At 34.8% G+C, this 14,749-nt stretch overlaps 1 protein-coding gene across 1 annotated transcript; it reads right to left on the reverse strand.

Moving 5' to 3' along the window:
* Positions 1-1,558: 1,558 nt before the first annotated feature.
* On the reverse strand, positions 1,559-14,018 carry si:ch211-114c12.5. Its single transcript, XM_087253479.1, has 11 exons — positions 13,899-14,018; positions 12,303-12,357; positions 12,096-12,220; positions 11,896-11,976; positions 10,154-10,270; positions 8,220-8,351; positions 7,650-7,778; positions 6,990-7,041; positions 5,083-5,109; positions 4,953-4,979; positions 1,559-4,852 (listed from the first exon to the last, which is right to left on the reverse strand). The coding sequence occupies exons 2-11, from the start codon at positions 12,328-12,330 to the stop codon at positions 4,311-4,313; spliced, it is 1,260 nt and encodes a 419-aa protein (XP_087109605.1). The 5' UTR covers positions 12,331-12,357; positions 13,899-14,018; the 3' UTR covers positions 1,559-4,310.
* Positions 14,019-14,749: the final 731 nt, after the last annotated feature.

Here is a 14,749-nt window from a genome sequence, read left to right on the forward strand (position 1 = left end):
CACACACATTCAGTAATTTCTCCACACGAGCAAAAGTTGAACTATTTTGAAAATTGACTGGGCTACGCATGTCTGCAAGAACAGCTGATGGTGGCCATAGCAAAGGCAAAAGGCAGAGGATCGCGAGTTCAGAAACGCATTTAAATCGGTAAAGGAAGAAACATGCGTCGTGTTTTCAACGTGGTTTTGGACACAGTATGTGAACCGTTCCATACAAATTTAAACTGATACAATACAAGCACTGATCTATAATAGACACCTGATTACAAGCTGCGTGGAGTGATTACAACACAGAAATAAAATTTTTTTGCAAACTGCAGAGAACAAGGCAACAATTTTAATTACACTTGCATGTTATGATCTGGAGGAAGAAGAAAAGGGGCTATTTGAACTGTAAAAGTTACTGACAAAGTCACATACATAATCTCTGCTGATTCTTCCTTTAGTAACAAACGGCTGGCGAATCCCTCGTTGCAGTGTAGGTTCTTGTATCAAAAATCAGAAAAATTACAGGAACAAACACAGCATTAGGTCAGCTATACTGTGGTATTCTGACAATAAACTTTAACCGTTTATTCTCCACAGCCGAATCTCCATCTGTTAGTTATTGTCCTCTTTGTCATGATCAGTCCCGTAATCCTCCGTGCTCCTCTATTGTCTGAAGGAAAAGGCGCGTTCACGTTTTACTGGATCCGCCACTTCATATTTGGTGATGTACCATATCGACGTTGGCGTGATCAAGCAAAAGATTCGAACCCAACACTGTTTATTTATTCGACCCTAGAGTTGACTATTTTATTAAAGAATCAATAGTTTTGAACATGGTGCACACTGCATGGAAGGTCGTTTTCAAAAACCCATAATAGGGGCTTGTTAAAATATTGAAGATGCATGTAAGATTTATGAAAGCAAAAGTTATTACAGCTCTCTGGAGCTTGTAGATAATCACATTGTCTGGAAAGGTATAATTCATAGATACTTTTCAAAGTATACATTGCTGGTACTGCAAGCAGCAAATTTAATATCAATAATATTTCATAAAACAATACAATGGCTTCAAGTCTCTCACATTACCCAATTATATAGGTCAGGGGTGTCCAAATTAAATCCTGATGTCCTGGAGAGTTTATCTCTAACTTGCTTAAACACACCTGCCAGGACGATCCTAGTATATTTAGTAAGAGCTTGATTAGCTGGTTCAGGTCGGTTTGATTAGGATTAGAGCTAAACTCTGCTGAACACCGGCCCTCCAGGACGGAGTTTGGACACCCTTGTTATAGGTGTAGTTTCCACACTAGGTGGTTCTTACATTTACATTTAGCAGATGCTTTTGTCCAAAGTGACTAACTATTGAGGCATTCAGGGATTCAACAAAAGGGAACACACACAAGAACTGCTAATTATACAAAGGAACTGTTCTCCACATTTCTCGAAAATGCTTGAATCACAGACATGAAATTTCAGGCCTATAAAGTACTTTAAAACAAATGTAGAGTGTAGGGTGTTATTTTAACAATTGTTCTGTTCTGCTTTGAAAAACTGAACAAAAAAAGAAAAATTCTTAATTTAAAAATCTTAAATTTTAATCTTGCACAAAAACCTGGACAGGTTGCACATTTGATCAATATTTCAGAGACAGTATTTGAATATTACAAGTATTTTATTCAACTATTTGTATTAAGGTTCAACGAACATGACTGTTTATCATTACTATGACATTTTAATCATAAAGAGAAATGTTCAGTACAGTAAGGACTTTCATGGCGCTACATATGCTGGGGTATTAAGTACAAAGGTGCTTGATTTAAAGTAAATGGTGCTTTAGAAAGTCCTTAAATCTGCTGTTTATGGAAGTGATAACTGGTTAATGCTCAGAGAAGCGAAGCAAATATGTATTTTAATTTCTTTATCAGGTGAGCTACATTTGTTTTTATAAATTGACTTTAAAATGTTACATATTGATGCAAACCATAAAGCAGAAGCAAAGTCAACAATCTTTGAATAATCAAATTATTGTCAAGCATGCTACATAATAACCAATTGACCTGTACATTGTAAGCACAATGCCCAAAATCAACAATTATTGTACATAGAAATCAGGATCATTAGACAATGTGTGACAAATGAGAGTTAAGAACAAACAGGATCAAAACAGGATCTCCCTGCTGGTAAATTTGATCATATTGTTCTGGTAAAATATTAGTTGTGATTAGTTTGTTACAAAGATGCAGATTAAATTTATATGCAGAAAAGCTGTATTGCGTAAAACATTTGTAGACCATTTATGTTTCCAATGTGTCAAAGAAAACAAAGTGGTTGCTTACTGACAAATATATATATAAAAATGGAATTAGCCATGGTAGGAGTAACTGTAGGTCTTTTTCTTCATTAAATGACATCTGCCTTAAGATGAAGGTGAAAAGCTTTTGAAAAGGTAATTCTGGTAAGTAATAATGCTCAACCATGTGATGACCAGACTTTGGCTGAGGCATTTTAGATGTTAATGTGGTCGGTGATCTAGTTTGTCCATTAATGCTGTCTCATCATGTTCATTTTTGTTATCTTGTAATCTGTTAAAACAAAATTTTGAAAGATTTTTTGACACACATGGTTTGTTAAATGTTTATATTGTAGCTTGTGCATTTTTGTCTTGTAGAAAAAAATCCTACTCAGTTCATGCACTTTTTTAAAGTTTTGAACAATTAATCCAAACATGCGATATTCCAAAATGCACACAGTGCTTCACACAGGTTTGAAATATACTTGCTGTGGTAGCCGGATAAAACACCTTTTACCCACATCACATAAACGGTTAATTATATGCAACAAACATAACATAATTACATTTTTAACAATATTTTTGTTTATTAATAAACAATTATAAAATGTATCTTTTTAGTGGGTAAAAGTAAGAATACTATTAAATAAATTAAAAAAGACATCCATTATTTCTCCAATTCTTTTATGGTATTCCAGAACCGCATATGCACCCAGACAGGTAAAATCTGCTTCTCTCTCTTTTGCATTCAGATTCAGGTTGCTTTTTTGGCATGACATTTTTGACAGTATTGCCAAGCAATTTAGATGTATAAGATATGCTATATATTGACATCATCAAATTAATAAAATATACAACAAATGAGAAATAAATTAGTGAAAAAAAGAATAAAAACAGACTATATCTTTAAAATGTATAATAATTACAAGAATAAAATGTGTAGATTATTTAAAAATGAGTTGATGAATCATTTCTAATGCTGTACAAATATTTTGCAGCCAATTTAGATTTCATCCTCTGAGTATTACAGGGTGTTTGCGGGATCTTAAAAAGTATTAAAAGTTGATAAATCAATTATGAGAAAATGTAACGCGTTTAAAAGGTCCTAATCATGTTTTTTTTTCAACTGTTGTCCGAAGTGTTTGACTCCAAAAAAGCATTACATTTATTTTCCTCCTAGGCTTCTAATATTAACGGCATGCTAGATCCACCCCATTGGTTTGGGCTAGGGTGTGTAAGGCCAACCTCCTTCGTTCAGGTGATGTCACGTAATTTGCAACAAACGCAGAAAGATGATGTGACGCTCTCTACATGTAGCGAAACCATAGAGCGAAACAGACGGCAAAATGGGAAAATGAAAGCTTGTATACTCCCGGTTGGAGAAAGACGAGTTTACACAGTGGCTGAATCCTGTCGCTGAAAACAACTGCGTAATTTATTATTTTGAGCTTTGTTTCTTCCGAGCTTATTTGAGTTCTGTTTCATGGTTGTGCTCCATTGATTCATTTAACCACAGCTGTTTATTAAGTAAAGGTTTAATACTGATTAGAACTTGAAGTGGCGATGAGGTCTAAAAATATTCTGAGAAGGTCTTTAACATCAAAATCTCAAAAAGGGAAGCCTCTGTGGGTCTGCAGAGCACGTGAGACTTCTGTGGGAGTGTTGACAGATCTTGCGCAGTACAAAACATGTAAGCAAGAGAAGATTTTTCACTACGTAATCTATCGCAGATGTTCGATTATATTGGGCGGATATAAAAAAAAAGTGTAAAAGGATAAAAGAATAAGTGTCACCAAATGTTCTTGAGCAGCCGTTAATATACCTGGGTGGCCTGCCCATGTAAGGTCTATGTGGGAATCACTGGCGAATTTAAGTTAATGAATTGAAAACGCTATTTTCTCCTGAATGTCTTATCTGATTAGATCCTGTGTTTTTAATTGAATGTAAACCTCAAAAGGTAGTGCACATGTGCTTTTCAAATTTGCGCTTGACACCTTAAGAGGACAGGAGTCAAGCTTAAAAGATGGCATATTTAGAGAGAAGCCGTTTCTGGATTGACCTCAGCGGTGGACAGTGTGATAAGTGTGCGTCCATCCAACGGTGCAAAAAGTGGAAACAATGTTTCACGGAAATTTGCAGTAAATGTGAAGATATGAGTGCGTGTCTCTACATTGTAGAAAGACACCTGTCCTTCCTCGTAGTCAAGGTAGACTCCCAGCTTCTTAGGAACAAGTGTCAGAGGCAGCTCGGTCTCCGGCTTGGTGCATGCATAAAACTGCCTTGTGCTTTTCCATATTGTCCAAAAGCCCTCAGAGGGGTTCATAGGGCTCCTGCCGTGCCTTTTAGAGGAGGCAGTGGTCACTCCGATACGCCAGTAGCCCTTGTTGGCAATATCTACTTCCCAATAGTAGCGACCGGAGGTGAGCCCTTCCCAACCCAGGACACACGGCCAGCTGTCGAAGCGCTGCTTGCTGAACGACACTTCAGTTTCACTCAGAGCTTCCTGTACCTTCTTCTTATCATCTGAGAGCTGTAACCATGGGTGGTTAGTCATTGGGTCCAGTGAGATGTCCACTGAACAGAGCATGTGTTAAAATGAAACAAGTGCGAAGGTTAGGCTTCATCCAAAACTAACTGGTAGGTGAATCACAGTAAATAGCTGAGTCAATGATACCTGAAGCACTGCGGATCCATCTCCACACTATGGAAAACAGTAATAAACATTATTACCGCAGTGATATGATTAACATAATTATATTTTTAGATGTTACCATGTCAAGTTATGCAATGAAGATAATCAGTACCTGAGTTTGGAATGTACTTTGGTGTCTCTGTCAAAACAAATCAGGCGTACTGAATTAAAAAGTGTAAATACTGTAAAAATTACATCATAATTTACATTAATAGTACATTTTTATGACCACTAGTGTAGTTAGGTGTTAGTGTTTGCCAAATCAGTGCTGATTCTCAAAGGCATGAACCACCCTTGAAGATGTCCCATGGTACCTGCCACTGAGATCATTCAAGTGCTGTATGTAGGGAGGTGGAGGTGCTGTAGGTTGAAGGAGTTTATCCAAAACAACCCACATATGCTCAATTAAATTGAGATCTGGGAAATTTGGAGTCCAAATTCTTCAAACCATTCTTGAATAATGTGTGCTGTATGGCCAAGTTCATTATCCTGCTGAAAGTCTGTTATCTTGACACTTTCACCAGTGAAACAAATCATTAATGCATGTTCCTGATATGCAACAATTTGTCAAATTTACGTCCACCTGACCCAGGATTTCTCAAAAGAACACTGCAGTTCATCCAGGCCCTAATCGCTTACCTATGTAAAGTGTGCACAAGGACAGACTCATTGGACTGGTGATCACCTACCATTGCTCCAAGGTTTAAGGGTGTTTTCACACCTGCCTTATTTAGTTTGAATCGCACTAAAGTTTGTGTTCCCTCTTGCGGTTCCTTGGGCAGGTGTGAATGTAGCAACCGGACCAAAAAAAGGAAAACAAGACCACCTTAAGAGGTGATCTCGGTACACTTTCAAACGAAACGTGGAGCGGTTCATTTGTGGTGAGAGCATGATCCAAACTAGAACAGACCCAACCGCAAAAAGTACTGCGCCTTTTTGGACTAATCAGGTTGCCATAGTCTGATGGGATGAGGAGGAAAAATATTTGTTTGCAGTGCTAAACCAACTATTTTAATCAGAGAGAGAGAGGGGAAAACATTACCTGATAGATCATTGGTAATATGTCCAGAAGATGACCTTGTCGCAGTTTAGCTAAATTAATTCACGCCTTCTCCTGAAGTGACTTGTGATGCGCCTTCGCCATTTGCAATGCATTAAAACACTGTTTTCCAGCTGCGCTTCATTTTTCGAAATGTATATGTTTTTTAATTGATGCATGTAAACTATATAGTATATTTTGTGTCTGCCGGTTTGTTTACTTGCGGGAGTTCCATTGGCATTTTCAAGCACGTTATTTCTGACAAATTGAAAAGCAGTTTAGGAAATATGTTCAATAACATCACGTCACATGACTGCATTTTGGTTCTTTTCAACTGGTTCGGACTAAAGCAATCAGTGTAGTGTGAAAAGGACCCAAAAACGACAGTGTATCATTTGTTGCTTTTGGTCTGGACCAAATGAACCGAACCACAGAATGTGAAAGCACCCCAAATTTGACTCTCACATGGTCATTATAGACACTTTTGTTTGTGGCCATGTTTGGCGGTTTTGCTGTGAAAGGAGTTATGCTATGTCCTTCCCATAACATTCAGTAAAATCAGTGCGACTTGTGCCACAGCAGATTTGTTGGGTTGGATGTGTCGAGACAGCCATTGTTGCCCATGATGAGTCTTGGGCCCCCAACATTCAGCTCCTTTGATCAAAGAAGGAAAATTCTCACCCATGCTTACTGGGAATAATTTACAAGCCTTGCCATTTCAGAAAAACCATATGCTAGTCTCCTTTCCAAATCAATTTGGTCTTTGTCAGAGTCAATAAATCTTTATTTCTGCTGCGGTTATACAGAATAATTACGAGAGCAAGATTGATGACCGCCTTATCTGTACCCAGACCTTTATGTGTAGCCTTATTCATTATCAAGAACACTGTGACCAGTCATAAGTGTAAATGATCACTTTTGAACTTAATGTAAATTAATTTGTATTTCAATCTATTGAAGGTTGAAAATAAAAGATTCACCTGTTTTCCAAGTACGATGTTTACTGAGGAGCCATAGCTGTGGAACGACACCCTTAAACACACATAAAAATACACACATTATTTCAAAAGTAAATCTACTGCTATGCAGTTATAAAATGTGCTCGAGTAATTAGTGGTTCATTTCACTGTGGCGACCACTGAAAAAGATGAGTAAGCCGAAAAGAAAAGTGAGTGAGTGATATTTACTGCTTACATTTTTTATATACCAATATTATTATAGTATTGAAGGGGTAAGTATTGACATGTTTTACACAGCTGATGCACTATTCAGCTGCAACCCTGTACTGGAATATTATAATTTTATTATTATTAAATATTTAAATCTATATTTAAAACTTTTAAATGTTTTTTTTATCATGACATGAAGTCAATGATTATCTAATTCATCAATAACTGTCTCAGCAACTTTTTTTCTAAAGAGTAAAACTGATAACTGGTAAAGAGTATCCCAAAACACACACTTCCCAAAGCACCAATTATTATAGAATAACCACTGCACTGCAAGAGCTGTGTTGTAGCTGTTCATAAACTATGCCAAACTGTTTACATAAGCAGCGATAATAATATCTCCTGATAAAATAGTTGATTCAGTTTATGGTCGTAAACTATGGACTCCAGCTAGATGTTGTTGTTTCATACCTGGCTGTCCTGCTTCAGCAAAGACCAAGTTATGAACTCCAGAAACGGCAACAGAGTCAAGATTTTCCTCTTCTTCAGTTCCAGCTGCTTGAGAAATTGGGCCAATTCTTGTCTCATCACCCCACAGCGCTGCACACAGGTATAAATATACACACTTTATACAAATTAAGCATGGGACGATAACCAATTTCAAGGATAAGTCAAGGTTTTTTAGGACAACAGTATCTCCAGCAGAAAGGATATCCAAAGATGTCATTTTAAATTCCATGAAAGTGTTTTTGAAACTAGCATAAGTCAATGATTCATTTGAATTATTTAACCTGACTTGTTTACTGCTGTAAAATATTATAAATGTTTCTCAAAATAAAATATATTGTGTTTAAAGGAGAATTTTTATTTTTATTTTTTAGCCCATACATTTAAAAAGAATATATTAGAGCAGTAATCACAATACTGTCAAACTTGATCATTTTATCCAAGGTTATCATACTGTCAGAATTGTATACCGGCCCATGCCTAATACACATACATTATCAATTATGTTTATGAGGTCAAACTCAGTGTCCACACCTCTGACACGGCCTGCAGCTCTTTAGCCCATTCCATGATCTTCTGCTCCATATGCTTGGCAGAGTCAGCCTGGCTCTCTTTCTGCTCCCAGGAGGTGTCTCTTTCTTTTCTCCATGTACCCTCACTAAACAACTAGAGGTAGGAGAAAAGAAACTTATCATTATTTGCAATAACCTTCATGAGAACAGTCCATGATGTCTGTTTGCTTACAGATGTTTGGTGTCTTTTTAACTGTATGGGTAATTTATAGTGATCGCAAAGTGAGATCACTGAACTTTTAGGTTTCTGGTGTATTTTTTTAAGGGATTGTTCACACAAAAATAAAAATTCTGACATCAGTTACTCACCCTTCAAAAAGAAAATTGAGCTGTTGAACGCAAAGCCAAAAAAAAAGACTTCCATAGTATTTTTTTTCTTACTATAGAAGTAGATGGATGCCGGCAACCAGTATTTTTCAAAACATCTTCTTTTGCGTTCAGCAGGAGGGGACTACACTTTCAAATATATTAGGAGTATGTTAGACATTTGAAGTACCTAAATTAAAGGTACTTCAACTTATGCAAAAATTATTGTTAATTCCAAAAATGCTGCGTCCCAAATAACAAACTATCCGTCTTAAACAGTATTTGAAAATATAATTTGTATGTCCCAAAGCATAGTATGTTTAGAAGAGTATGCCAAAGGTTATTGTTAGATGGTTGACTATTTCCGGTAAAGAAATTTAAGTGTAGAACTGGAAGCGTTCATACTCTAAAATGTTCATTTTGTCAATTTCATTCTGGAACTGTTTTTCATTTATTTTGGGAGTTTAATTATGCTGTACAATTTTGGAAACATATTGGATTATTTATTAATGATAATATACAACAAGATGTTTCTCTTACTTTTAAAGAAATTATTTTTGGTTATTATGAATCTGCCCCTACTAAGAGAAATGCTTGTTTTGTTATAAATTTAATATATTTTCTTTGTAAATTCCATATCCACAAATGCAAATTTACTAATACTAAACCATATTTTCCTGTGTTTTTGCAAGAATTTAGTCATTATATACAATTAATTTCATTATCTAAAAATAAGAAAGCAAACAGAACTATTTCATTTTGTAATGACTTTAATTTATGTACTGTTCTTTATTCTTAAATGTCTTACCCTCAAGTTTATATCATGTTCTTTATTCTTTTTTTCTTCTGTCTTTCTCTCTCGTATCTCTTTTTCATTGACAATGTAATTCATATTCTGCATTGTAAACATATTGCTACAAACTTGTCAACTGTTTTTTTGCAAAAAAAAAAAAAAAAAAGAAAAAAAAAGAAGCGTTCATACTCTAACCACTAATATTGCCCACAGTGCATCGTTGGACGTGAATTTGATTAGAACGACAAACGCGGGTGAAAAGTGTAAATAAACAACAAACATGATGGATGCACGAGACCAACCGTCAAGTAGACTTCGGTAAAGATGTTTGTATGACTGTTAATTAATATGTTGCCAACTGGAAAATATTTAAATCGCGTTTTCTGTGTTATATTTCATCTGCAACAACAATACTAAACGTTTATAAAGACGTATTTGGACATTAACGTCTAGATGCATTACCCAAAGATCTGAGGAGATTTATTTGCAGGAAAGACTCGTGAATGGGAGATTAACCTGCTGCTGCTGCTTCTCTAATAAGGTAGGAGATTAAATCTGACAGAAATGTGGATGATGTGTGGATGATTGACAGGGCTCATAACTAAGCAACAACGATCTGTTAACATGGAAGTTGTAGGCTTCCCAAAGCTTGCATACTCTTCAATTTCTCAGTTACACACTCAAAAGTACATATTTTTCCTTCACAAAAAAAAAAATGTACATACTTTTAAGGTGCAGTATAAGTATGCGATTTGGGATGCAGCATATGTCAAAATGTCTCTAAGTCATGCACTCACACTGTCCACCTTCCTGAGCTCCTGTGCCCACTCAAGGATGAGTTTGCGGCATTGCTCCAGACTGCGTGGCTCTGCAAGCACACTAGCACCCGGGCCTTCATCAGCATTGGCACCAGGCTAGAAGACACATTTAAGCGGTCAGTGTTTATTGTGACATTTTTAGACATTAAAGGGTCAGTTCACACATCACAAAATGAAAATTCAGTGTAGTCAGCGGTGCAACATGTAAGTTTCATATTGCCTGTAAACAGGAAAAGAAGACAGCTGTTTTGAACCACTGACTGGACTTTGAACGTCTTGGGACTATTCTGTCCATGGAGGATGAGAGAGCTCTCCGATTTTATGTAAAATATCCTAATTTGTGTTCAGAAAATAAGCAAAGGCCACAAAGGATTGGGAGAATAATTAATAACAGAATTTTCATTTTTTAGGTGAACTAACCCAAGTGTTTTACTTTCTGCATCGACATCACTCTCTAGGCATCCAAAAGGTGATGCAACTCTTAAAAAAAAAAAGTCTAAAACAAACATCTTTGAAACACAATAATCATTCCTTACCGTTCCATTGTGCATAGTTCAATCATATTCCCAGAGTTACTGTCTTATCACTTATAACTTTATGATACATTAATATGCAATAAACCATTACTGTGTTTAAGATGTTGCCAAGCAACCTTTATGGGCTTTTTTAAACATTTAAAGAGACAGTTTACCAAAAAAAATCATATATTCATTTACTCGCCCTCATACTGTGCGCAATTTGAAACATTTTTGTTGGGGTGTTTACATCTATACAAGGCAACAAGTCACTCCTTCAGTCATTTAACTGATTTGATCAATCACCTTGATTCATTCAGGAATGAAACCACAATACAGTTTAAAATGACCTGTGAAATTAAAATAAAAGACTTTAGATGTTAGTTTTAATTAAGTATTGCTAGATTGCTCCAAAACAGTGACAAAATTCACATTAGAAAATATAAAACTTATATAAACATCTTATATAAACATCAAGCTTGCAGTTTGTCACTTTAATGGATCAACGGGTTTTTTTTCATGTCACTTCATATTTCAGCTTCTCATCAAATCATGACAAATCAATCGAATGCTCTCTAGTGTCTGACATGCCCAGCCCCATTAAAGACGCTTCTTATTTGCTTTTCATTTGACGTGCTTGATCTCATACACTCTCGTCTCATTGGCAGAGCTGTGATATAAACGAAACACTATTGGCTGTTTTGAAAAGGGGAGGAGCTACTCTGTGCCACCCTCTCTTAATTTTTCATTTGAGATGACATCAAACATCACATAAAAACTGCACATTTATAAGCACTTCATCAGACCTTTAAAGGGATAGTTCACCCAAAAAAGAAAATTCTGCTGTCATTTACTAAACTTGTTCTAAAGGTTTTTACATTTCTTTTTCACCCAAAAGATATTTAGATATATTGAAGAATTTTAGAAACCTGTCACCACTGACTCCCATAGTCTTTGTTTTTTTTTTTTATGAAAGCCAATGGGTAATAGTTTCCAACATTCCTCAAAAACATATTCTTTTGTGTTCAACAGTAAAAGAAACAGTCAAACTGGTGGAATAACTGCTTAACTAACCCCTTAACTTCTTTTTTATTGAATCAGTGACACACAAAGTTAATTTGATTCAATGTAAATGTTTAAAGCAAGCTTGTAAGTTTTTACAGTGTAACTTTTAAAATCGATTCATGTATATAAATGACACATTACCTTGCAGACTTGGTCGACCTGCTGTTTCCACTGAGTGATAAACTTCACACATTCCTGCAGGCTGCGGAGATCCTTCAAATCCTGCAATACAACAGATTAGCAAAAGTCTGTCTTTCTGTCCGTCTTTCTGTCCGTCTGTCTGATTTATTTATCTATATCCATCTATCCATCCATCTGTCCGTCCATCTATCTCTGTTTACCTTTTGTCTGGGGCTTTGGCTGCTCTTGCTGGGAACTGAGCTGTGAGCCTGAAGACCTTCATCAGGAAGAGTCCAGGTTACAGCTCCAATAGAGTTACTCAAACCGGCTTCAGGCGCCTCATATCCTGTTATACACAAACATATTTACTCTCTGCATTTTAAAGACATGGTATAAATTGTTTTTGAAATCATAATCTCTGAACTTACGGTTAGCTTTCAAGATACTCTTCTTCATAGTGGCTGCACTTTTGAGGACCTCAGCCTTAAGAAAAGCATAAACTGTCAGCTCGTCAAATGTTTGAAACATTTCAAATACAAAATACATATGAATATTTATTGTTCAAAACGCCATTTACTTCAACAAATTGTTAGCAGGCTGAAGTGATTAAAACACAGTCATATTCCAAATGTACTTACATAAACCAACTAAGCTACAAATTGATTTTGAGTAATTGTTTTTCATATTCATTTAGAAATGATCATTTGTTTTTGTTTCAGTGTAACATAGTATATTTCAGTTCAATAATGTTTTTAAAAAGTAATTGTATATTTGAAAGATTGTAAAATAAAATGTATGTTTTAATCCATGTCTTAACAAAAGGGTTGAAAATAGAATTTTAAACCTTATAAATTAAAATAGTTTTTTATTATGAAAATTACACATAAACACTATTTTAATATTATATAAAATCTATGTTTTCTAAATTAGGTTTTTCACAAAAACTGCAAAAAATGGTAACATTTCACTATAATGTTACATTAGTTAATGTTTATGTGTTCATTAACGCAAACAAAAAATGAACAATACATTTAATGCAGAATTTAATCATCTTTGTTACGTTAGTTGATGAAAATAAAGTTGTCCATTGTTAGTTCATGTTAACTCACAGTCCATGAACTATTTAAGCACAACTTTGGGTTTTAATAATGCAATAGTAAAGGTTGAACTATGATTAATAAATACTGTATAACTAACTTAATACTAAATAAGTTATTAAAAAATAATTAAGTAGTCATAATTAGGGCCAGACAGGATCTTCAGACATTTTTTGCAATTTCTGTGGAGATTTTTGTAAAAAAGCTGCGGATTTTGTGTGATGATTTTAGGAGTATCATAACTAAAAACTTCATATATAAAATAAAAAATAATGCATTTTTAACTTTTATTTAGTGTTTACAATGCAAATCCAATTATATTCACTTATCTGGGAAAGCAAGTCTCTCATATAATATATCGACCAAAAGACAGAAAATATAACTTTACAAACTTTATTTTATTGTAAACAAATCATATTATTTTAACATGAATTTAACAACTGGATAAATATAAATGTACACACATTTACACAAGTAAATAAACAGACTCAATTATGGGCTAAAAATCTGCGGAAATCTGTGGATTTTTGCACGTGCAGATTCTGTGTGAAGTTTTACTGTATAACTTAATAACTAAGTATTGTTCATTCTTAGTTCATCAGTAAATACAATAACATTAACTAATTAAACGTTGTTGTATAAGGTTACCTAAAAACAATCAAAGACAGAAGTCTAAACAGTTTGTGTTCAAAATATTTGTCAGATTTTGTTTGGGCACTGAATCAAACATTTCCAAAGATTTTCCAATACTGTAATTTCTGACCGCTATTAAGCTTTTTAATTATGTACATGGTTTGTACAATTCTGATGTAGTAAAACATATTAAAAACCAAAACATATTTATCCTTTATGAAAGCAATCAAACTGTTCCCAATGTCTAAGCATTAAAACATTAAACACATATATTACATATTTTCCAGCCCTTACCTTCTCCACCGCGGTAACAGGCCAGCTAAAGAGATCTCTGTTGTGCACACCTGCAGAACCAGCGCACTCCAATTCTGTCCTATCATGTCATCTCTATAGACTAGACAGTGACCTTTGATTTTTAAATCCGCCCTATCATAGACATGATATCTCACCTATCAACTCGTTCAAACTTCTGTTAACTGTGAGAAGGAAGAGCATTGCTATTTATGTGGAATTGAAACAGATGTAGATGCTTCATGTGCTTATATGCTTCACTTAAATAAAACAACATGCATGCAAAACTGTTTTAATTTTGTTTTTAAGTAAGAATGCTAAACATTTTTAAATAAATAAATCTATTCTAGATTTGTTATACCACAAAAGCTTACAAGCTAGCCAAGTTCTAAGGGTGACTTTATAACTACAGGAAGTTTTTTTTTAATCAAAACTTTATCACTGTGTTTGGCCAAGTTGGTCTTTCCTGCTCCAAAGCTCGAAACTGTTTCCTGATGATTCATTGGTTTGGTAGGCTATAGACATATAAGTACATGCTGATTATGTGTTTTTGTATTATAAAATATCAAATCAACAGGCATAATGAAACTGGTATTGCTCCCTGGTTGTCATTTCAAGATGAAGCACTCTCATTACACAAGTTCTCAAATGACTCAAGTGGCAATTATTAACCTCCATATTTAGGCAGTAAACTGTTTGTTACGCTGTTCAATGGTCTGAAATGTGGATTAATTGGAAAATCATCTGAAACATGCATGAAATAGAAAATATCTTAGCAACTACAGTTATAGTAGTAACTTAATACATTAATTTATTAATTTAAATAGATATTTCAGAATGTTCAAAAATGAACA

The sequence above is a fragment of the Danio rerio genome, chromosome 5 (genome assembly GCF_052040795.2).
Source record: "Danio rerio strain M-AB ecotype USA chromosome 5, GRCz13ab, whole genome shotgun sequence".
NCBI classification, from domain to species: Eukaryota; Metazoa; Chordata; class Actinopteri; order Cypriniformes; family Danionidae; genus Danio; species Danio rerio.

Excerpts from the sequence above, each read along its gene's own strand:
- si:ch211-114c12.5 (XM_087253479.1), bottom strand. The coding sequence starts at position 12,330 with ATGAAGAAGAGTATCTTGAAAGCTAACC. Across the intron at positions 10,271-11,895 it reads AGGTCGACCAAGTCTGCAAG|CCTGGTGCCAATGCTGATGA; the intron begins GTAATGTGTCAT and ends TGTGTCTTCTAG. Across the intron at positions 7,042-7,649 it reads TGCTGAAGCAGGACAGCCAG|GGTGTCGTTCCACAGCTATG; the intron begins GTATGAAACAAC and ends TGTGTGTTTAAG.